This window comes from Rissa tridactyla, chromosome 11, assembly GCF_028500815.1.
Source record: "Rissa tridactyla isolate bRisTri1 chromosome 11, bRisTri1.patW.cur.20221130, whole genome shotgun sequence".
Classification (NCBI taxonomy): Eukaryota; Metazoa; Chordata; class Aves; order Charadriiformes; family Laridae; genus Rissa; species Rissa tridactyla.
The window spans coordinates 19144873-19170787 of NC_071476.1; the positions used below are offsets into that span (position 1 = coordinate 19144873).

The 25915-nt window shown below is 40.5% G+C and overlaps 1 protein-coding gene across 4 annotated transcripts in view; it reads right to left on the bottom strand.

Moving 5' to 3' along the window:
• Positions 1 to 25915, bottom strand: part of FBXW11 (F-box and WD repeat domain containing 11) — a 75979-nt gene that overhangs the window by 40381 nt on the left and 9683 nt on the right. Inside the window, exons 3-4 of one of the 4 annotated variants that reach the window (XM_054216889.1) lie at positions 18896 to 19086; positions 18432 to 18533 (exon numbers count right to left, since the gene is read on the bottom strand). The exons of 2 other annotated variants lie outside the window; for them this stretch is intronic. In XM_054216889.1, the coding sequence (XP_054072864.1) occupies positions 18432 to 18482 (51 nt within the window). In that variant the 5' untranslated portion in view covers positions 18483 to 18533; positions 18896 to 19086. The remainder of the gene's footprint in view (positions 1 to 18431; positions 18534 to 18895; positions 19087 to 25915) is intronic. One more of the 4 variants, XM_054216888.1, reaches the window with a different exon arrangement.

Sequence of the window (25915 nt, forward strand, 5' to 3'; positions counted from 1 at the left end):
AGCCTAGCTTCTAAATATTATCAATTAATCCTGTTTATAAGTTCGGTTTTTTTCCCCCAGAGATTCTTGTTAAGTTGCTCACAGCTCTTGCAAAAGTGGAATGATATTTCCAAGCAGCTGTCATTCCTTAATTAGTCAGCCTGGAATAAGCGCTCTCCATCCCCTACCGGGAACGGCAGCGAGAGCGAAGTGATAACAATGGGTCTAAGCAGAGACGTTTTCCGTTGCCTTATAGTTGCTATAACCCAACTGAATAAAGTTACACTGAGAAAAACTCGTCTTTATTTTCCCGAATGGTAAAACCAGCAACGGCAGTAAAATTTACAAACTGCTTTACAAGCTGTAGAATTTTAAAAGGTTGTTTCCCGAAGATTTGCATCCCGTATTCCTCGCCTAATTCTGCAGTAACTTCAAGGCTGCTTTAGCCTTTCTGCTACGCAAGGCCTCAAGTCTTTGGAATTTCTATGAGATACAGATGAACACGGCAAACAGGTTCAAAAGTTACTTGGGGAAAAAGAGGTATTGACAAGCTTAACTACACAGAGCTCATTTCCTTTAGAGATTCTGAAAAGCTTCCAAAATAAGAACAACCATGAATGACCCCCAAAGGCAAAAAATTTTGTAGGTATTACAAAACTTCAGAAATTGCAGTTTCAATTAAGATCCTCAGATACCTGGTAGCAACTAAAAGCGCCATCTCCAGCATAATAGTTCCACATATGTATGATTATATGACATCAGGTGCAAAAGCACCTTAGTTTTTTCCGTAAATAAACGGCACTCGGCCTGCGAGGCTCATCTCACTCATGAGATACAGGAGAAAAAAAAAAAAAAAAAAAAAAAAAAAAGCTGCATCTTTTCTAGCAGAAATCTATCAAACCTGTATGGGCTAACCAGATTTCTACCAGATTTGCGGTAGCTACAGGCAGGTAACGCTTGGGTTTGCTCCGTGCTTCGGGACTTGGGAGTGCCTTTAGTCACTTAATTGACTCTGAAGAGAAACAGCATGGTGCAGCTTTGTTCTTTAACCCAGTTTTAGTTCCAGTATCGGGAGAGCAATTACAGAGCGATAGCAGTAATCCTGGGAACTGGGACAAGACACACAAGTAGCAGCAGTAGCACCTAGCAAGGCGCAGACAACACTGCTAAGTTCCTTCGATGAGAAGCTTTTCCCTTCCAAAGAATGGGTTCACAGGATGCAAAGGATGGATGGCCAAAACTAGGCAATAGCTGTGTTACCGTGAGAAACAGAATAGCAGCCTTCAATTACTACGTTTTCAGCTATAATGAAAGGGAAAGTGATAGAAAACAAGAACTTCTGTTTCCCACTGCCCTTGAGACTATACCAATAATTCTGACCTGCGTTGAAGACCAACCTAAGTCTTTAAAATGTAATTTTTGACAAAATTCCCACTCACTGTAAAAGATAGCAGGAAGTTTTGGTTAAAATTACAAAATAAGCAAAACAGTTCAGCTAAACAGGCTCTGATCTCCTTTAACAAATCGCATCTACATCTGACTTTAGAGAAGTTGAAGAAACGATAAAAAATAACTAATACATACTTGGATATCTTGAAGTCACACACAGCAGGTTAAGCTGGAGCTCTGTACGCTCTAACTGCCTTCCGAAACCAGCTCTGCCAGCGCAAGGGCTGCTGAAGGTATTAATTACAGATTCAGCCAGAGGAGGAGAGGAATCCACCATCCCAAGCGACAGCTGGACCACATCAGGAAGGCAGAGAGCTTGGGTAACCATCTTTACTATCTAAAAGCAATGAGCATGTGTCCCTCATGGCTTCCTGCTTTTAATATAGCTAGAAAACCCCAAATGGTTTAAAGTATTTCAAAATGAATGCAAGCCTCTCCTTCGGATGTAATGGTCACCGTTTTCTAATCCAGGAACCTGTTAAACAGCGTTTATTAACAATATCTTGATACTTGATCAGGGACAGGAGGGCATTTTCTCCTTTTAACTACTGAGAGACTTCTAACATAAATATACTGTAGCACAAACACTAAATGAAGCTGGAGAGCCACTAACTTGAAACTGCACAAGATGCGAATCAGCTCTTCTCAAAGAAAGGACCGAATCCCTTACTCATCGCACCCCTCAAAATCCGTATGCACCAGCCTGCAAAGAAATGCAAAACCACCAGAGCGTTTCCGAAAGCCAGGTCAGAAACAGGTGGTCAGTGACAAAGCCTGCTTATCCCAACCACTCCGAAGACTCATCGCTTCAAACATTTCCTTCGGAAGCATAGATAGGGGCTATGTATGGAGGGAACGACATAAAAGATTCCTGTATCAAAGGAGTAAGCATAAAAAAGTACGGACAGTTATTTAAATCTGGGCAATAAAGATGCTTGGCTTCAACAGAGAAGACATCACCAGCAACAACACGCCTCCAGCTACGGGTCTGACCTCGCTCGGGTTGCCTATAGAAAATGGTTCCTTGCAATATTTCTCCAGTAATTACATAACGAGATAAAATAAGGTTGTTTTTTTTTCTTAATTTAGTGAAATAATCAAGTCATACCTTTATGGGGAAAAAAAAAAAATTTCCCTCGAGAAAAATACAAAATAGAGCCCGTGGCCAAATGATTTTCCAAATAAAGGGTTTCTGAAAACACGTGATGGAAGATAAACTCGATCTGCTGTCCACAGTCACTATAAAGCACTTTGAAAACAAAGCTCCAAGGTTCATCAAGTTAAACTTGACTTAATTTTAGGTAGTCCTGCGACAAGCAGGGAGCTGCACCCGATGATCCTCACGCGTTCCTGCCAACTTGAGATATTCTACGATTCTAACTTGAAAGTTAACTCTGCTGACCATGGACATGTCTATGCATGACATCTATACTGGTAACTGCTTGGTTCAGCTTAAATGAAACTATTTATGTAAGCACTAGGGATCTGCACAAATTAAGCTTAAAACGCTTCATTTCTTACCTAGCTAGCTCTTCTCCCAGTTGCCGGGTTTTATTTTAGCAGAGTTACTGCTGGAAGTTCCAACAAAAATATACTTGAAATATTAAAAGAGTCTACCAAGATCTAACAGCTGAAGGCAAAATTAGAAAAAAAACCCTCGTCCTGAAAATAAGGCAGCTTTTTTATTTGGCCTCTGACTAACCACCAAGAAGTTTACAGGAAGACAGGGTAAATTTAGTACCAGCAGACAGTTATCCAGTTTGTGTTTAAAGCCTCTAAAAGCAAACACCGTAGATTGACCGCAAGTTGTAAATGTCATGTTTTTAAAAGATACCTAATGGTTTTACGTACCCAGTTTGACACCTCTCAAGGGCCTACTTTTAAGGAAGTTTTGTCCGGATCAGTAAATCCCCCAAAACCACCAGTTGCCTGCTCCTGTCTCTCCGCTCAGAGAACAAAAAAATCTCAAGTCGTTCTTCACCGAAATGTTACAGAACACTTATATTTGCAGGTTCGAGAGAATACAAGCAGGTGGCAAACAGGGTGTCTTGTTTAATCGCTAATGCTTGGATGACTGGCAATTAGCACCACTACTTTAACTTTGTTTTTAAAATACCAGTCTTCACCTTAACCTCATTACAAAATTAATTTGCCGGTCTTCGGTAAATACGTAACCACCTGTCTCTTAATATTCAGTATGTCTGACTTAACATGACGTTAACCTCAGAAGTCAGACCAGCGTGGGCCGAGTCCGCAGAGGACTAAGCTACGTAACTTGCTTTGAAAATGATACTATACATGAAAACAATGGGAAGTTGAGAATTACTATTCTGATCCAATTCCACGAAGCTCTAAAGAAGGGCTCCGACTCCACCGCAGAGCTTTTGGTGACGGCACATCCTTTTCATAGGCAGTTGTAGGCACAAACTGCAGTCTCAAATTACCCAGCGGAGCAGTTAATTTGGTAATTCATACCCCAACCTGCGAAGCACAACTGCTGATGAAGGACGGACCATGACAGCAAATCACCCTGCTGGCTTTTAGAACTTCAGAAATAGTGCAGTACAGATTCTCATCAAGATTAGGATAAAGAAAAAAAATAAAATTATTCACTGGTTAAACTAGGAGTCGATTTAGGATGTAACAAGAAATAATAAAAAAAAAAAAAGTGCTGCTTTTGCCCGAGTTACCAGCTATCTTCCAGCACGCCTGTATTCCCACTGGGCAAACAGACATCGCTAGGAAAAAAAAAATACAATTATTACAGTCCCAAGAGACACCCCGTGTTTTCAGCAGCAGGTAGAGTTTCTAAAATTAGATGGGGAGGATGCTTTTGTTCCATCAGTCTATTTAAGTTCTCCGTGGTTGGGGCTTTTTTTTGTAAATACGCAGTAGGTTATTACTTTTTAGGCGAGGGCTGACCTCAACAGGTACCGCGGGATCATGCCTAACATATTCCCTGCGTAACTGTTTCCAACACACCCCAACTCGTCATTCAATTTTCCGAGTGTCTGGAGTAAAGAGTCAGTAATCAAGAAACTGCCTGTATCCATCCTATATTAATATGTCGTATTTACAAGGACGACGAGTACCGAATTGTGTAATTGTAGCAATTTGATGACTCATCCCTGCACCATTCCCAGCACCGAAGCATGAAGGATTTGCACATCATGCAAACTATTTTGCTGAATATAGATATTTACACTGCCCCAAATATATATATATTTTTTTATTTTTTTTAAAAATCACTTTCTCTCCACCTGCCCCATAAAAGTGAAAGCACCAGGTTTTACGCAGACTCAGCTTACTAAATAAAAATGGCAATTGCCGTTTTAAATTCGGTTAGGCAAGGTGTGGTCGGGGACCGCGTTAAGCCTTGCTGTAACATTTTCCACAGTGCCTACTTGCTCCCCTCAAGCTGGGAGCTAAAAAAAAAAAAAAAACAACAACCAACCAAACCAAAACCTGAATCAATAATAATAATTAAAAAAAATAAAAATACTGAGGTTGTAAAAGAGCATCCAGCAGTAAGGGGCAGGCAGCAAGTCCCCCTGCACTGCCCCACCGGAGGCTCATTGATCTTGTTTGCCTTCAGATGAAAACTGGCTTTATTTTCTAACCAGCTGGACTCGGCAGGCCTTTCCCAGCCTGACAGGAGGTTTAATTACACCTTCAGCTTACAAGCGTTGCTTGGTTTTCAGCTGTCTCAGTTCGTGCCTTTAACTACCCGGTCGCTCAGCTTTCTTGGCAGATGCGGTATGCGTGCAGTCCATCAGCAAGCCACACTTCTGGCCAGAGCAGAAAAATCTCAATATTTAAATAGTATATTAAAGCTTATTAATAAAGCTTAGCACCAGGCTTATCATTGATATCACTGCAAACGGTTGCGATCACTGTCCTGAACCATCTCTGAATTAACTTGCGCAACTCTAGAGTACGAATACCCCAAAAGAGAAATCCTCTCCATCTGCAAATAGTAATTATAACGGTAAAATGTTTGCATCAGAAATACAGCTATGACAAACTGGGTGTAGAAAGGTTCGCGGACACTAGGAGCAAGGTACTGATTTTCTTTTTTCCTTTTTTTTTTTTTTTTTTTAATTAAGAAACATTACCTCAAGTTCTCAGCTACAATTACTATTACTGGTTTTGCACTACCAATATCGCTAAAGCTTCATCTAACTAATTTTCCAAATAAACCTGCTTAGGCAGAACCTATCTGCACTTCTAATCTCCATCCATCACGAAGTAAAACAGTTTTTCCTCAGTACATTTAAGACTTCAGGGAAACTTCAAGTGGTGTTACCTACATAGCGAACTCTTTGAAACTACTGAAGAAAACGCAACAATTTTCAGAGCTCCCGCTGCATCGCAGACGCTCATCCCACATTACAGATTTATTCAGACCATTTGCATCTACAACTATACCAAAAGCTACCCTAAATAACTGGATTTTGTTAGGCAGTTAGGAGGATTAGCTATGTCAAGCTTTTTTTTTTTTTTGGTATAATGGCAACGTGAAGTAGTATCTACTACCTTAGAAACTTTCCTAATGTCTAGTAAAGAGCCCCTTTAGCTTTTATTTCCCATATGAAAAAAAGATCACAAACGAAAACCTGAAGGTAAAATACTGGCTCAACATTATAACAACTTTTCTTCCTTCCAGAGCAGATGCAAAGATACCTCTTCAGCTTCACTCATCTATTCATTTATAGGACTTGGAAAAAGGAAAACAAACTATTTCAAAAGTTGCATTTCCCTGCTGACTGCTCCCGTTAGTCCATCCATCGGAACGACTTTAAGCCAGGGAGTTTCAGCACACAGCCAGCAGCCGATTTCAGGGACTCCAGAAGCAGCCGAGACATTTCGGAGCCAACTGATGCACCCCTACGAGGCACTATTTCTGCCTTAGCGCTCCCGTTCCAAAGCCCCCAACCAGCTTGACGTGCCTCCTACAAGCCAAGGAGCCCAAGCGGAGTATCGTCACCAAAAGCGTTTCTTCGCACTGCGTGGACGCCCCGAGCCAGGTGCACGGCAAAATTCAAATGACACTTCGCCCTGGAAGTCCTACGTTTTCCTCTGCATGGGTAAACGAGGCGGAAAACACTCCACTTCCCCCTACACAATTCAAAAGCCCGTTAACAGTATTTCAGATTAAAGGGAGGGTAAGCAACATCTCCGAAGCAAATTTTAGGCTAAGCCAGTAATTAGATGACTTCAGATTCATCAAAAATAAATTGGCCTGTGTTAAGATTAACTACATTGGCTGCCTGGTGCAAAGTTAAACTACTTCATGGGTTATTCCTAGATTCCCAGAGGGAATTTAGGTTCAGATCTCTGCTGCTGGTTCCACGTGAAACCAGCTCTATCCAAAATTAGTTGCCTCGACGTGCCGGCCAGCAGACAAGCACAACCCTCAGCACCAAAGCGTCTACAAAGCTGTAACGTCCCTGAGCGACAGGACACTTATGGGCATCAAAAATAACCGAGGCTGCAGCCAGTTAAAGATCCAGATCATTAAGCCTTTTTTTTCCTCATACGCACCACTGCTGAACACATCCACTGGCGCTCGTTACCTTTTTCCTCCCCTAAGATCTAGGAAAGATCTGCAGCCCTTTAATCCTTGAGCAAACCAATAAAATGGAAGTACTTCCAGCTTAAGAAAAGTGGCTGAGCAACAAACACCACGTATCAAAGCACACATAACTGAAGAATCATTTAAAAATAAGCGAGTCCAAACGATTACAAGCCCACAGCCACAAATTCCCTGGCATTAAATACTAATACACTAGGACTGGAGAACAAAAAGAAGTTTTAAGCTTCAATTAAACATTCAATACTTTCCTCCAAGCATGCATATGTATTTTCTCTAATTTTTCTAAGAATTCTGGCACTTCTTTCTCTACGTCTTTCTTCTTCATCTCTACTTCCTTTCTCTACATCCCTTCTTGCCACCAGAACTACATCAAAATTTCTTCTCATTCTTTAGTTTTCACTCTTCCGCAAGGATCAGCAAAAATTTAACCAGATTTTGAAGACTTCTATACGAACATTTTTTGTAAAAGTTATAAAAAGGTGATTCAAAAAACACTGAGAAATCCAAAATAATAAAATTGCAGTATCCCTCAACTATTTTGTCTTTTGCAAAACAGATGATATTTGCACACGAAATACAGAAAAATAATCCACCACAACAAAATATTCAATAAAACTAAAGCCTAAGACCAGTCAGCTACTTCAAGAGACTCCCATGCTGTTGTAAGTCCATTTTTCTCCTCCAAAGATGTAGGGCAACATATTCCAGATTTGGCAACTCGTGAAACCATATCAATCCATGTCAACTATTCAGGAAATCCTAATCACTCATTAATTGTCCGAAACACAATCTTTTGTTTATACACAATTTCAATTTTGTGTTTTTCCAATTGCCGATATCCAAGCAACCAAAAACCTGGCGAAAAAAAAAAAAACCTTAACTCAAAGAAGGCTGCAGACTAACTTCAGCTGAAGAAAGAACCCTTCAGGAATACACAATGTGGAAAAAATACCCAAATGATTTTTTTTTTCAAATACACACTCGGCTTTGCCTGGGGTTAGCCAGACACTCTGCATTCGAGCGCTGGTTTTATCTAGGTATTAAAAGGAATGTGCAATTGCATAATTTAGATTTCACATGGTTTATATAATGGATGTCTAAAAGCTCCTGACCTGTAAGGCCAGCACCACTTCTCCCCCTGTGACTTCAAGATACAGTTGATTAATAGAAGTACATCGTTATAATACTCTCCAGAAAAGGATTTGAGAGCGGGAGGAACAGTTGCTCAATGTCTCGGGTTCCTCTTTGTGGAAGATTATTTTTAATCTGTACCGCGTCAGTGCCTGGCTTTACGTTACAGCACACCATCTCGTAGTGGCGTAAACGAAAGGTGGCACGGGGCAGCGGATGGCAAAGGCAGGGGACAGCTGAGACCAACGTATCGTGCAACGAAGCCTTGAAACCCAAGCTGCGACCACCGCGGCGTGCCAGCGACCAGCTCCTCGCTTCCTGAAGGCAGCTGGGCTTTGATGTCACTTCAACAGGAAAACCGCTGTACGGTTCTTCTCCCTCTGAACATCTATCCGCTGAAGGACCACTTTGAAGTTAGCAGGGCTCAAAAAGAATTTAATAGATACTGCAGGACAACATAAAAGCCTCTACAGTAGAGCGATGACAATCACTTAGCAGCAGGCATCCTACTTTTTTACTATTCAGGTACTGAATTCAAAGGCATTTAGCCTAATTCTAATCATTTTTCCCCAACAACACGTACTTACATATAAGCTTAAGACTTTCAGACTACATTTGCTCTAACAACCCGACCTCAAGTGTACAGAACTGTACGTGCATCCCTGCAACATTATGGTAAATATTTTTTCAGTATTATATGCCTTGAATAAATTCTCTGGTTCAAGGATCTTCAAAAGCAGACACTCTGATTTTCAAAGTTCAAGCGTGCATTCAAATTCTGCAACCGTATATACAACTTTAGAGACATCTTCACTTGATCCTTGTTTAAGTGATTTTTTTCAAGTAGGGCTTTTAATTATTAGCTGCCGAGTCACCCAGAGAGAGAGAACTTTAAAGTCGTTTCATTCATTAGTAATTTTTTAAAAAATTTAATTTAGATTTTTTTTGTATTTTCTATCAAATTTAAATTCTAATGGGCCTAATCCATTTAGTACAACGACGTTCGGCATTTATCAGTTATAATGTGCAAGGAAAACCAGCTGAAGTGTCCACAGACATGCCAAAAGATGTTTGCTTTCATACACTTTATAGTAAATATTTAGCAGTTTACTTATTCAAAAAAAATATAAAAAGGTGGAATGGATGCAAAAAACCCCAGGTCAGAAGTGTAGTTTGGATCATCCCTAAAGCCTGGCTAAATAATTGCATCAAAAATTGTGTGTGAACTTGAGGAATGCCAAAATCATGTAAGAATTAAAAAGCAAAGAGTTCAGCTTCAACAGCTGAGAGTTTCTAAAACCACCGGTGCAATGTCCCTGAACGGAATTCAATACTCTCAAAGTAAGTGAGAAGGTTGGGATGAAGCTGATTTATTTTTATATTATTTCTCTGGGGCAACAAAGGCAACTCAAACTTCCGAAGGATCTGTAAAATCCACTTGCCCAAAGCACTGGGAGACCAAGCTGTGCCTTTCTGTAGCGGGGCTTTGCAAACATGACTATTTTGGCACAGAAATATTATGCAAAGAAGTAAAAGGTTTTGGTTGTAATTCCTTCTCTGCCGTACCACTTCTTCCATACCTGACAGATGGGCACTGGCAAGATACGCTCAGTCCTGCTGGTGGGTTTGTAGACAGCTGTCCTCTCTTCACTCCGACGCCTCCTTTGATTTATTTGGATTCTGCCACCATTTCAAGGGATGACAAAAACCAAACCACTAATGTGAAGACTCTCATTTGCCACAGCCTTGAAGACCTACAGAACAACTCATCAGGAAACCTAGGAACGGCCTGACTGCTAAGCGCCCCAGGAACTTTTCACGCTGAAAGAATACATGTCCTTATGACGATTATTCTTAGAGTGGGACCATTAATATCAGCAAAATCATTACTAACACTGGTACCAAGATTGCTGCTTAACTCCCCACAAGCGAGGGATGCGATCCTCCTACTGGTGATGTTTCTAATGAGAAGTCTGACAGTGCTGTGCGAGGACACTGCAGAAATGTAATTTCAACCTTAGTGGGAAATATTTGATTATATTTTTCTGTTTGGTTGAAAATTCTTCCCTGGGAAATCGACCAAACACCTGCAAGGAAGAGGACCAGATCAAAAATACCTGGGATAGACTGCCTTGCATTTCCTGCTCCTCTCCTGAGACAGACTGCATTCCCTCCCAGCGCAGCCGTGGCACTACTAGAAGGCAGGCAGAGAGCAAGGCACGTTACCTAGCAAATTTCTTGGCACCGTAACAGGATCCGACAGCAAAAAAAATCCTCTTTTCCAAAGGCGACTGAGAAAGCACACACACGAAGGTACGTCCAACAACATCTCTCCACTCAAAGATGTAGTTTTCTGCAGATGCATCGCAAGAGGTATCAGGGATAACAGCTCCTGCCCACTATGCATGAAATATATTAAGCTTAGTGTGACTGTGTTTGCTTTTCTGAGGAAAATAAATTTATGTTTGAAATAACGCTCATCTGTTGCGGGTCTAAGCAACAAGTCCGGATTTACCAACGCAAGGTCTAGTATCTTGCGTTGATACATGAATCCATCAGGAAGAAATGTACTTGCCTCCTTAGGGACACATCCCTCCCGGTCTGAGAGATGATAGATTGTGATCTCTAAATGGTACAAGAGAGAAACACTAGCACAAGGCAGGCGAGCAAGTCACCCAAAGGAATATGGACCGGATCTCCAAGCTCATGTTACGTTTTCTACATTCGGAAGTCCCTTCTGCAGCAGACAGCGGCTTAGTGACATATCTCAAGAGGGAGTCATATCACCACTTCCTCCTAATCTCTGTCATAAAGACTATTGATTAAGTAAATTACTAACTTTTGAATACCGGCAACTTCTGAAGTAAAGACAAAGGTGAGAGAACTGCCCACCAACTAGCAGCCAGAGGTGGAAAGCTGTTCAGAAAGAGAACCAGGCTCCTGAAAAAAAATCACTCTTCTGCTCAAGCAAGTTTGGGGATGAAGTGTACAATCCTGAGTGCTCTCTAAAATCAACAAAGTCCATAAAAAGCACTCGTTATGTATTAAGTTGCCTACACCAGCCAAACCCTTTACCCACAAGAAAGACAGGTTAGAGGTTGGCAGCCCTCAAACAGCCCCTGCGGAGAGGCCACTGCAGATGACCCCAACCTGCAAAGCACTTTCCTGCGAAGCCGGACCCCTGCAGCAGAAGCCAGAGTCAGCTACAAGTGACTGATGTGCGGCGCGTCTGGGGAAAACCGGGAAGGAAAACTTACAGATATTTACTGCATTTGCTAGCCTTCTGACATCAGGGAACACGCTTCTGCTCCTCAGCTAAGGAAACCAGAGAAGAGCTCTGGTTTGTAGCTCAATACTAGCTCACTGGCTGAAGTTTAAAGTCATCTAGTAAGTAAACACCCTCTTCTACTCAAAAATAAACAGTATGAATTGACCCAATAAAGAGAAGGGCTCTCCTCTTGACCCTAAGAAAAAACAGGCTTAGTTAATAATTAAAGTCATAAAACTGAAAGCACTCGGCTACACAAAGGATGACTGAAAAAAGGCTTATCGTAACACTTTCCTTCAGACAATAAATCATGCCTAGAAAAACAACAATCCCTGCGTTTTACCTTTACTTATCCTATCGGTGCCTAGACCTAACGACGAGCCACGGCCACACCACCAGGAAGCCCCACCAGAAGCTGCTGTCACCGTAAGAGAGTGCAGCCAGAGACGTACCTGGCTCTTGGGGAGCCCCAGTTCCGGGCACTCCACTACAAGAAACACACCGGGATACTGGAATGTGGTCTGGCAGAGACCACCAGGATGGCCGGGCACTGGAGCACAAGGAGCCGGAGGGGGGAGAGGGGGGGAGGGAAGGGGGTAAAATGCAACGTGACCCTTTGCAAAGCACTTGCAATACATGCAACTAACACCCAACTGGGCTGTCACGTCAGTCCTCAGGGTCTGCAACACATACTAAGAACTAGAAAAAATAAAAAGAAAAAACTTATTACGAGAAACTGCTGAAAACAAAATGCACACGGCTATTAATTTTGAGAGGAGGCTCCAGCTTCAGCCAGAAGAAACAACAATACTGGGAAGCTGCTGAGGAACAGAGGGAGAAGTGGACCTTCTTCCACCGGATCCATAGACCGGGAAATCCAGGCCATCTCATGGCACAAAATGGCAAGAGCCCTACTGCATGGGCATCTTTAATTGCTTCTACAAGACTTACCCTTAGTTTTAAAGCTTTCTGCCTCAGAAAGAAGTCTGTTTAAAATAGAGGGACAAGCACAAATATTTCAGATGTTGGAGAGAACATTCTGTTCCTTTAAAGAAAAGGAATCAAATATGCTCTTCTTTCTAATGGACCTGTTGGCCTGTTTCCAAAAAGAAATTGTTAACGGTCCCTCTGTTTTGAGGCAAAAAAACAGAAAACATGTCAAAGTAGTATTTGTAAATTACTTCAAACCTAACAGAAAAAGCAAAGCAGTTGCCTGGCTATGACAACTCATTTTAACAGCTGCACAGAAGAATAACATTTTCAAAAGGATGCGGACTACACAGCGACAGGCTTTTCATCATTTTCCGATCTGTGATTTCATGCACCATAGGAAAAGGTTTTAGCAGAGTGCATCTACTACGCTCACTGTCTTTTAAGAAGACCGCATCATGTCTGTGTCCGAATTTGTGCTGTGAAAAAAGGACGATGAAGTTTTCATGTCAATAAATCAGAATTCTCAGCTTTCGAACACAATTTTTTCCAACTATAGTTTCTGTTGTACTTCCTTCTGGTATCTAAATAGAAATATCAACCAACCAAAGCTCAAAATTAGTCAAGAATAACAAACAGAAGCTTAAGCAAGTGAATGCTAAATCGTATCTTATCAATAAATAGAAAGATAAACTTCCTCCTTTGCGCCTCAGCTCAGCTGTGATAGCACCGAGATTCCTTAGTGCTAACAAATAACTTCCTCCGCAGGGAACGCTATTGTAAGGAATAAATATTACAACCCTAATGCTCCAGAACTCCACTTGCCACTGGCAAATAGTCAGTTCTTCTGAACAGTAATAAATTATGAACTGGCCAATTCAGAAGGCTTTTTAGGACCGCACTTTTGTGAAGACAGCTTCCAGTTACGGAGAGTAAATCAATACACTCCTGTCTTAATCTATAAGCAGGAATGACACCGGCAAGAACTAAGTCAATGTCACCTTCCTACTGCTTGTCCATCACCAGGACACGTGGTGTAAGAATGAAAATGCAGATCAAGGAAAATCTCTGGAGCTGGACATCCCACTGTGCAGAAGTCAAGGATAAAGGACAGGTAAAGTGAAGCACGCTATCGCCTACGGAGCACTGGGTGAGTGGGCTGGGAGGAGTCAGGGCAGCTCTGAGCCTGAAAAAGCCGCTACGTGAATTGTAAGACCTGACCTCTGGAGGAACAAGCCGACTTCTCACACTGGAAGCGAGAATTTCATTGTTCCTGTAGCGAATCAGTGCTCTGGTAAAGCTTCCAAGCTACACATCCCACGCGTGAACATAAAAGGAAGAGCGGGACTTTACATACAATTAAGCTGAAAATGTTACGGACAATAAACGGAAAGGTGCAGAAAAAAGCCCCAACAAATTGGTGGGGTCTAAATAAGCAAGAAGATACGATACAAGAATAGAGATACGATGGTCTCTAAAAAAAGTCAAGGAAAAGCGTAAGTGAACACACGGAAGAAAGAGTCAGTTGAGCAGTACTTGGTTAGTAGGTTAATTTCATTACATCTCTCTAATAATTTATACCAAAGCATTATTTCACCACATGCTACATTATGCAATAATTCAAAGCGACGTCTGAGTGCTTATCTTCTGCTGTTTAATGATTAGTCTTTAATTCACACTGGAGATGTTTACTCACAGGACTGAGAACCCTGGACATTTCTCTTTGCGTGACAGCGCTGCTAGAGCTATTTCCCAAATCAGCGTGACAAAATATTTTCAAAACCACCGCGACGCTTCACGAGGATGAAGCTACGGAAGGTGATGCACCCATAGGGCTGCGTTACACAACTGGTAATGGAACCAGTTTGTCTAAAGACCTAAATAAGAGACCAGTATGCTTTTAATCTTGCAGTCAAATCCATATCAGAGAGAGGATGAAAACACTAGCTATTTGAATCCAAGTGTGTGCATAATGGTAAGCTCCTTGGTACAAAAACATTATTAAAGATAATTAAGTAGTTAAAAATGAGGCCTCAGAATCTATAGTAGTTTCAAGTATTATGAACTGGCTTTCAACCTATATTTTTCAATACAACAATAACAAGTGATAGTAAGTGTCAAGGACTTTATTTCCAAATAACATTAATTATGCTGAAAATCAGAATAGATGAGAGTAAACTTTCAAGTATCACAAATGGAAATATTTTTTAATAAACGATCTCTTTCTTTTCTCCACTCACTAACAGCTCACGGACTGCAGAAAGTAAGTATTTCTGCAGTAAACTACAGGAGCTATGAAGGTATTTTACGGCTTGAGAAAAAGCACAGAATACAAAAGCCAGACTAATTGTGGAGAATTGGAACACTACCTCAAATTCGCTGGCATCAGTGGCTTAAATGTTACAGCTTGATTTCAGAAGAGCCTAATTAGGTTTTATGATTGCTAACAACACGGTGGAAAGGCAAGAGTAAATCTAATCTCTGCTTTCTTCTTTTAGACTGATGGTAGATTATTCTTGAAGCCTAAACGTTTGAAAAAGCCCTAAGACTGAACAAGAGCCTCCTGAAGAAATTCTACAAGGCTCCAGATTTCCCCCACCCTGCCTTTCTGGTCCATTCACTGATTACTCTAGACATAGAATACACACCGATACAGCTCCCAGATAACTTCTGTGAATCACTGAAGGCCTTCTGTATTTCCCTTCTTAAACTTCCTATTAATCATCATGACGCTAATTGAATGTGTGCTACAGAAGAAAGATCTCCTGGTACATATGCCCCACCTGTTTTTACATGTGGGCTTATAGCTCAGGAAACAATGAAGGGCAAGTCATGGTACCAAAAATACAAAACGGGGAAAAGCAGCTGGTGCCACTTTCACTTCCACATTCCCCTTCGGGCATCACTGAGTCACACGCCTGAAAGGAGAAGCTTCTTTTTTTTTTTTTTTTAAAAGTATCTCCCACAGATGCTTCTAAAAGATTCAAAACCTCTTACTCCTGGTTGCACTTCTACAAAAATCAGATTTTTTTTTTTTTTTTTTTTTTTTTTTTTTTTAAAAAAAGCACCTTTATTTTGGAACAAAATTTAAATCAACAAAGCTCTTTCTACACCTTACCAAGCAGCGTGCCCCACGGGTGTCTGCTCAGGACAGTTACCCCTCTTATTCTCTACACCACCCACCAGGAGGGCGCAGCCAGCAGAAAAGCAACACGCAGAGGGGCCAAACACCCTGGTGAAATCCCTCACAGGCTGGAGACACAAAATTTGTTCTCTCCAAACCCTGACCTCCCCAAAGCTTCAAAGCAATCCCACCAGCCTGAAGAACGCGGTTGTCCTTGCAAGTGCTTTACTATTACTAAAATTTGTTAACCTATTAGCCGTAACTATCATACAGTTAAAAATGTTCTGGGATTGTTAAATTGCTACAGCTACATGGAGCAAAAAGCCTACACAAATTAATGGGTAGTACTTCAAACGTGGTTTTTATGAAAGCTGACAGATCTGTAACAATTGCGGAAAACAATACAGGTTTGAGAAATTTTTCAGTGACACATTCTGACATAACAGCTGCATTAGCTATGGGTTTTAATTATATATGACACTTCATCTGTGTGATAACAGGTTTCCAGAACTCTGCTGTATAAAGCAGTACGTTCACGAACAAACTGTTTTGTATTTTATCCTGCAATCAGTATTACCAACAGAAGTTTGTAACACAATGTATTCTGCATCAATTAACCTACGGCTCAGCCTGGTCTGAGTGCTCACTGTTTCAGTTTACTGTTAACTACTAAGTACCTAATGACAGATACCGTAACAGAAAGAAAAAAAAGCGTTCACAAGAAACAGGTTCACTATTGTTTCAATTGAATATGTAGATTTTGCTGTTTGTAATATTGTTTTAATAAGAAGTTCAGTTGGGGAAAAAAAAAAAAACCAAACAACATTTCATTTGCCATGATGTACTAACTGATGAGAAATTTCCAAAGAGCTGATTTATAAGAAACTTGGGGCAGTCGTAAAGTTCTCAGATTCGTCATTAAGGAGTCCTTGCAATTCCCAAACCAGGTATGTCAGAGCTGCTCGCCTTGCCTGCAGCAGGGAACCTGAGCTTCTTAAGGAAACTCCTAGCCCGACGAGTCTTTTCGGAATTCCCTGCGTGGGGGTCCAGCAGCCAGCCCTCCCCGAGGCCTGTAGCCCATGAAGCCAAGACCTACACCTACCATTTAAAAGACAATTATTAACTGCACAACTGCTCCTTTTGCTGAAATAGTTCTCAAACTGTTAAATACAGTTAGGCATAAGTCGCAAATTCAAAAGCCTGGCAGAGAGAAGGTAAAAAACTTAAGCAAGAAAGTGTAGGATTGCAACCAGGGCTGCACCAAAGAACAGCCTCGTGCCAGCAAAGCAGCAGTTGTTTCCAGCTCCCTGCTCACGTCCCTCGCCAGGGTTCATTAACAAGCCTTGAAACGATTCCCGGCCCATCCCACCACGCTCCACCCAAACTACCCTCAACATCACCATCCATCTTAAAAACAACTACGATCGCTTGATGCAAAATTCTAACACGCTCTTTGGCCACTGACAAGTTAGGTCCAAGGAGAAAAACATTCAGAATTCTCACTGAAAAAAAGTTTTGTTTTACTTTTCCAGTGAGGGGGTGAACGCTGAGGATCAGGCAAAGAGAGCAGGAAGATCTTACATTAAAACTAGCTTGTAAATATTCCCAAGACAGACAGCAAACCTCTGTGACTTTGCCTTGCCATGACTATAAGCATCTACTGCAACCATTATTTAGCCACGAGGTAGTGGCAATTTCTGGAAAATTGGATTGTCCGTCTATATTTCTGTCTTGGTCACGGGGGTTCCCCCCCCCAGCCCTTTGAATAGTGTTGCAAAATCGGAAACAGAAAGCATTCAAACAGAAACACATGTTTGTATTTTAACAGAAATTTTGAAGACATTTTTAATTCTGAAACTCAAATTTGCTGGAACTCAAGCGGCCACATTCTGCGGGCAAGAGAAGTTTTGAAACAGGCGGTTACTCTCTTAAGGCAAGACATTGGCGTTATCCAGTGTCTGAACTCCAATGGACTGACTGCAAACAAATCTCCATTCGTGTTAAGTTTTCATTCACAAAAGCAATTTCTTTTAAGTATTCGTTTCGTACACATGAAAGACTGAACCACTGAATAACGCTATTATGTTATAAAAGATACTACTATTAAATAATAGTTATGTTCTGCTAAAAAGGTTACATTCAGAAACACTGTAGGAAGTGCCGCACAGTTACTACCCGTGTTCTGCATTTTCTTTCCAAGGTAAATATCCCGGCAGTTCAAAATTGTTAACTGGTATCAAAATCTCCCTTTTTATCCTTTTCAATCCCTCCCAAACCAGTGAAGAAAGAGCAGCAGTTCCCCCATCTATAAATTACGCAGGCTCAGCTTCAACAGCTTTACTAGAAGAAAAACAACAGAGAACTCGAGATTCAGTGGTCTTCTATGCAGAGTAAGCCCCCCATCCCTTGTTCTTCACTTTTTAAAAGTTAAGAAACTGAGTTGACAGAGTAACCCAACGAGCTCCAGGACTCCATGCTAACTATTCTGCATTCAAACATGCGCAACGACTGTAAGGTAAGGCTATAACCAGGTTCCCGCTCAGTAGAAAATAAAAAGCTTATCCTCTCTGAATTAAATCACACAAATATTACAGGCCAGTCAGTTCATTGCAATTTAAAAGAAATGGCAAAGCTCGTTATTTTTGTTTTAAATTAAATGAGAAAGCAAAACGTAGCAGGCAACATGCACAACTATGCTACTTATATCACAACTTCAGTAAACAGGCAATAAAACACAAAAGCTCGCCACCCCCCCCCCCCCCCGCAAGAGCCTACTGTACAGAAAGCCCTCTTAAGATTCACTCCTAGAATGCAGTTAAGTAGAAGATTTCAGAAAAGGATGCACAAAAAACATTTAGCAGACTTAACAGTTTGATTAAACAAGAGTCCTGAGAGTTTAAACAAATGTTCAACAGCATACGCATAACATTTACAACAAGAAAGAAGAAAGGCACCTGGAGACATCTGACACTGGGCATGCTCTGCAGGCATCTCAGTGCGCACATGCTCTCTACCAGGTTGGAGCAGCCTAGCCACAAAGACCTTGGCACAGAACACTGCAGGGTGACAAAAAGGAAGGAAGAGAAGAAGCAGTTAGATGCCACAACAAATCACTCAAGGCAGGCAACTCATTAGTATGTTAACGTGGGTACTTATCTATGTTATTTCTACATTAATCACAAGGTTAGAGGCCAAGGGTAAAATAACGACTGAAGATCCTTTTCAGAAAATAAGCCATCCCTCTGCCCTACCAAGGAGAACGAGCTGATTTTCCTCATTTGCAACCTCTTAGTGCCCAGCTCAACATCGTGACGTCCTACCAGTCGTTTTGGAGTTGTTAGAGTTGGGGTCCATCAGTTGAGCATCCCTGGGAGACGCCTCCCCCAGCGAACCCGCCCGGCCAAAATTGCCTTTTTACCTTTGCAGCCGCCCGCCAGGAACAGAAGGGCAGGAGCTCGTCATCAGGGTGGCAAAGTCTTTGGAACACAACCCGGAGGAGCTTGGGTAATTAAGGTTTGGCAGCCCGCACTGTCTCAACTTTCTCAACCAATTTGGGCGTGTTTATTCTGACAGCAAAGCCGACAGCAACGTCTGAGGTTACCTGGGACCCTGACACAACCAAAAAAATTAAGTATTTTTAAAGGGGGCCAACACCTAGCTACGTTCAAATTGCAAGACCAAGTTCTGCTTAGTCGAGATGCACAGCACCCTGATTAAATGGGTTATTGGGAAAAAAAAATAAATTGTATTCTCAGTTGAGGGTATCCTAAAGCCAAATTATACCTTAATTACATTTATTACTCGCTACACCACCCAAACCAGAAAGAACCAAGCTTAACTACCAGACTCCACATTGCTGACACCAGGAGTTTGGAAAAGGTTGGAAATCCTTTTTGTTTCTTTTCTGAAGCTGAAGAAATTTGATGCAGACAGACTCCCCAAACCTTTTATAGCTCAATGATGTTATTTCACAGTTCCTTTTAAGGACAGAACAGTACATGCACTACATAACCATCAGATAAAGTTAGGGAAAAGGATTCAATTAAGCACTATCAGCGCACAAACCCAGCTCTAAAATTTGGCACAGACTTAGCTTTCAATATTTTTCACCCGGGCTTCCAATTTAGTTATAAGAAACACCAAAGCTTTAAAAGAAAAATCCCACAGAGATGAAAGCTGTTAAGTGGAATAACGGGAGGCGCAGAGTCGGGGACAGCGGTTTGTGCCAGCGGCGAGGGGAAGGAGGGAGCCCGGAGCAAGCGAAGAGTTTAAAAACCTTATTTTTGTTTGGTTTGTATCTTAGAAATAAAACAAAAGAAAGCCTAATATTTTCATCTCAGCGCTAGGGAGAGAAATTAAAGCAAAATCAGGAGAAGAATGACTCTAACAGCACCAAGCCACACGGGAATTCTCTCTCCTCTAATCCAGCAGGAAGGCTGCAATTCCATAGGGATATTCTGTACTATGCATTTGTCATGTGATGATTGGGTGTATATACCTTATGTACAGAGGTAAAAATAAACATATTTATGCTACAGCGTATTCTTCCTTCAATATCAAAATAAATCACAGTTTTATATTATTAAAAGCTTAGAGAAATATGGTTTTTCATTTAGCTATCGAGTAATTAATCCCACATAGCTATAATTACTTTGCAGTAATTCACTTTGACACGTCCTCACACAAACACTCGAAATTTAGTTCCCAGAATTGTTTTAAGACAGTCAACCAGTGACATTAGGGAAACTACCTTAATTTCAACGAGACACCAAAAAATAAAAGGATTTATATACTTTTAAAGTTAGGATATACTGTTCAAACCCACTGATCCTGATATTGAAGATGCAGGATCTTATATAGACCGCTTACAACTCTGCTTCAAAACAAGCGTATATAACTCAAAAAACTTCCTTTCTTATCTGTTTCATTATTTAATCTTATTTGGCACAATACCCAAATGGTCTTTCCGCAACACTGAACCATCGAAATTCAGTGCACTGCTGCAGGTATTTGTTAAAGACCCGATAAATTTTTGCATTTTTAAACATACAGGCCCAATAAAAAAAATTTGAATTCTGTTCACATCACTTAGTAAAAATCATTCATTAAGAAACACCACAAAATTCTCTCCTAAGATTTCCAGGTAAGATGTACAAAAGCGTGCATATAATCTGTATAACGAACCTACACCTACAGGAGGCCACAAATCATAAGTTAAAAATCACTGGTTTAGGTTATTAGACTGTGTTTTTTTTTTAGGAACTGCTCTGGCTAAGTAAGGCAAATTGTAAGAACTTAAGAGAAATATGAGTAACTTGAGAACAATTTTTTAATTTAGTTCAAAATACATTAGACACAGAGGCCGTTTCCATGCCAAGTTTAAGCCACACAAAAACCTTTCCACACTATTACAAAACCCTGAATAAAAGGATTTATAAAAATCACTGGACACTTAGCTGTAGCAATAATATTGCACAATGCTACAAATTAAATATTGCGTTCTACTTCACACTGAAAGAGGAATGTGCAAATATTTGTGTGCTTCACTGACATGTTATTTCTTGACCCTGCTTGCATAGGAACTGTCATGAATAAAAGCATAATAGTGTACTAAAGATTTAATTTTCGCATAACAAGAGCCTGAACTTACGCCTTCACTTTCCACCCGCCTTTTAATAAGCGCCATTTAATAAAGTTTGGGAAAGGGAAAATGACCCCGGCCAACAGGCAGAATATTAAATGCACACGTAAGACAGTGTCAATCCTGCTGGCAGGCAATAGAAGCGTACAGCCTAAGATAAGGCCAATCAAAACTCAAACTTTAAGGAACGTACTAATTTGCCATGCAGAGTTTTAATCGACTCCCACCATTAGGATCGCTGTGTGTTCATCTGAACGCACTATGGGCAGGGGAGGAGCTTTACAGCTTCATGGCAAGGAGCAAATGATGCTGAAAGAGTAAAGACAAACAGAGAAACCCTCATCTGACCTTTTAGATGCCTTATGTTTGGGAAGATTAATACGTTAATTTTACCGTCAGATGATTGATTTTAATTCTATACACAAAGAACTCCTTTGGCGGTCCAGCCTCAGGAATTACATTTCGAGATTTAGGTTTCAATCCGAAATCTCAAATTTAGGAAACCCAAGCAAATGTTTGCATTTATACTCAAAACTATGAATTCTCAGTAGTATCAGCAAAAAAGGAATATGCTTCAATGTCTTTAAAGGCCAGGTGCTAAGAACTTCTTATAGTAATAGTAAAGTACGCAACAGCATTCTTCCAATAAATCAACTTCGCAGGTGGTAACTTTTAGAATAGAGGCACACAAATAAAAACCAAACAAAAAAAAAAACCCCTATCAGCCCCTGAACAATCCAAAGTTTTCATTCACTTTGGACTTCTCATAGGTGTACAGCACTGCCGTTTTGTTAACGCACTGTAAAACGTCCAGAAACCGTTCATTTCAGGGCATCTGAAACGAGGAGCTACGTCCCCCAGAAATCCTCACACTTTCTTTTCCCTTAAAAAAAAAAAAAAAATTAAATCACCCATTTATCCTATAAAGCCCGCTAAATTGCTCAAGAAATGAATACGGACTATAGCTTGTGCTCCTGATGGAACTAATACATCTTTGATATCCAGGGATGGCAATACTGCAGTGTCATAATTAAGAATGACAGCATTTACATAACCAAGCCTAAATGCTGGAAGTTTTATAAAGTATTAAAATTACGGCCTCAGAACTTTTCACTGCGTTCACTGCATTTGTACAAGATAACATAAGGAATCAAAATCTTTTGGTACGTTTACAGTTTGGGAAATTCTGTTCTTAAGGCAAAAATATCCTTGCTTTTGAACAATCAGTTTCTAGACAGAGCCCAAAAAAGATTGGCAAGGGGAGGCATTTTGGAATTTCAAAGAAAAACACAGTAAAACAACTGAAGGAGCTAATTGACTCCATTTTTTTTCAAAGAGCATGACTAATTACATTAATTCACTCCTCCTGCAACAACTTTTTTCTTATGCAGTTTATTACAAAACTAAATTGAACATTAGAACCTAACAAATCATTAAAGTGTACAAATCCTAAAGTCTGAAATGTTTTTCCCGACGTTCTCCTGACGACAAACCAGCTCCTCAGTAGGGTTAGTTCACGTTCTGGGTGTCCACGGGGCTACAAACAGAGATTTGGATGGGCAAAAAAGGTACAACCAAAAAACTCCAACCTTCATTCTGAATTCTCTACAGGTTTTTAAGCTATAAGAAACTCGCGTGCTATCCGAAATTTTAATTTACTGTTTAGTTTCCTGTGATTTAGGCCAGGACTAACAGAACCGATACTTCTTTATTTCCATTAACACTTAATATTGATAAATTCATAGGGTGACTGCCGTTACTTAAAACTCTCTATGGCTGGGAATGCCAGACACGTTTCCCAGTAGCTCAGAACGAATGCTGGGACAGAGGTCTTCTGAAAAGCAAACTCAGACTTGAGGGCAGCATGCCCCTTTATGAAAGCTATATGCTTCCCAAATCAAATTTAATATCAATCTCAGATCTCAGTTTCTCAAAAATCAGCATTAACGATAATCAGACATTAAAAAAACCAGAAAGCAGCAACACTGTTCAAAGGCCTTCAGTATTATTTTACACTCGGCAGGGAATAGTTGCCAACTACTCAAACTCTGTCCCCTTTTGCTAGCTGGGATATCATCCAGATCTTACCTGCTGTTTTCACTTTAAGAGATTTTTATTCAAAACAGTGACAAGCAGAACAGTGTTGAACCAACTAGACATCGGAACGAGCAGGCTGATTATTTGCAAGAGGTGAAAAAGTAAAAATGTCGAAGTGCAGTCTTAAGTGTGAGCACTTAGTCAGCAATAAAGTGTGGGGGCATGCACACAACACAAAGATGGGTGTTCCACAAGCGACAGCCTGGCTTGGCACGGTAACGCATTTTGGTACGACATTTAATATCTTTGCCGAGGTACCCCAAAACAAAGAAACAATTTACGGCAGACCAATAGTAGCACTTTGTACTCTTCCTATTCTCATTTCAAAACCAAGTTGTCCCTTGAGAGATGCAGTGTATTCACATGCTCCATACAAGTTTGTTGGATTCGGTGCCGTCACATCACCACCTTTTCCATGTCCAAAATGCAATCTCACGTCCAGTCTTGAGTGTCTGATTTGGAAGGCTTTTTGAGTACCATTCGTACAAGGTATTTCCAAAACCCACGGAGTTTTACATACGCATTCCAGTGTTCTGCTTCAATTTAAGAACAGCTACGTTCTCAGGTCAAGAAAGTTGTCTTAGATGTAATTTACTCCTGCGTTTCTGTCCTTCGATGAATGCAAAAGCGAATTTCTCAAAAATAGGTATCCACAGCGTGGCAAACTCATTTTAACTTGTGAAATGTTTTTGATTATTCCTTTATTGTTACCAGATCATTCTAAAAAAAAATAAAAATAGGTAGCCAACAGCTGAGTCACACTTCCATTAGAAAAGTCTGTTTAGCTAAATGATTGCCATTCAAAATAAAAATCGCTCAATGTTACAACCTTCCAATAGCCATTCAAGCTCTGCACGCAAGCTTCTTGCATTTGGGGAAAAATACTAAGTGAGCAATCAGGAAATTTAAAGCAAGACAAAGGGAAAATAATTTATCAGATAAATTCTCCTCATTACCACACCGTTCTTCTAGATAGGACAATGAATTCACAGAAGGGTGATCGGTAACGCAGTCCCGCTCTGCTCCTGAAGATCAAAGTACGCGCTTGCTACAACAAAATGAATGCTACAAAAGGAATACGGATTCAGGGGAGAAAAGATTAAATGCTTTCTTTGAATATAACAACAATCTTACTCAGTTATAATTTACTCGTCACGGTAATACTTATGAGATGCAATAGCTCGTTTCCAGGAAGACACAAAAGACTAGGAAGAAAACCCTGATACGTTTACATAAATCACTCTGAATGTTCACTGAAATCATCTAAACTTTCCAAAACACACAGTATTTAGATTAACCCTTGCTTCCGTCATGTACATGCATCCCAATTCCCACTGCTTCGAAACTCCAGAAGTGTGATATTCCTTTCTGCATGAACGTATCCTATGTTATATATTGAAAAAAAAAAAAAAGAAAAGGCCATTTCAAAAGAAAAATGGCTTTCCCAAGCTTTTATGCAGCAGGAACCGAGGTGTTACAGACATCTACAGACAGCAGCACACCTGCTCATAGTAAATCATAACGGGGGGGGCGGGGGGGGGAGAGAAAAAAAGAGAAGTACTGAAAAAAGACCTAGCATTGCCAATTGAAGCAATAGAAACTTTGAGTGAATAAGGTAAACACTTAGAAAAACGTGGCCGAAACTTGTCTAAGATGGTAAAAGTTGTCTTAGACACTTTTTCTGCGTTAAGTTTTTAAGGATGAGGCCTAACACAATCTAAAAATAATACGAACCCCATCTAAAAATTAGCATAGACAAGGCAGCGTACACTTTAACTCAACGAGTAATGCACATGAAGTCAGGGCTCAGCACATAATAAAATGCTAAGTTCACATTCAGGGTTTGTGCATCAAATGCTGCAGAGGAACATTTACATAGCCTTTGAAACCTGACTTACATTTTGCCTTTTGAAATGTAAGATTCGAAACCTGGGCAAGGACTAAGCCTCCAACCTGCATATACTTGCACTCGAGTTCAACTTAGCTTTCTACTGCCTTTGATAGGACTGTTTCATGTTTCAAAAAGTTAAGCAATATTAAATATCATAACATCGGGGATCTTAATCATCAGGAGTACACATTTATGCTTCCCCTTCCCACCCCCCCAGTGTATTTTAAATTATTTCCTCTTTTCAGTTTTCGTCATTAAAGATGCCAAGTCCACTTCTGCCTTCCCACTCTCTCATTTTAGAAAAAGGCACACCCTGAACAGCAAATATTGCACGGGAAGATGTTATTTTGCAGTGTTAACTCCAAGGTGAGTCTGATTCACGCGTGGGACAAATCCAATTTGATATCAGACAAGACTGCACCAAATGTGTCACACTAAGGTTAATGAGTATTTCCCTCAGATTTTTTTTAAAGAATTATCCTAAAAAAGCATGCCCAAGACTTCTCCACCCTAACCAAATAAAGTACTCAAAAAAAAAAAATCAAACCAGGAAACAACACTACCCTGTGCGCAAATAATTCATTATATATGTATTCATCAATTAAATTCAAGTATAATTTTTGCACAAAATACCACGCCAGCAAAACAAACACAGAGCTAAAACGATACACAAGATCAACAGCTCCTACAAGAGTTTCTTCTGCAGTAGATTAAATATTGAGGCCTTAACATTCGCTTTAATAGCTGTCTATAAAAGAGAACACTCAAGCGGCTTAGTGTTATTGCTATTAATATCAAAAGGAATTGAG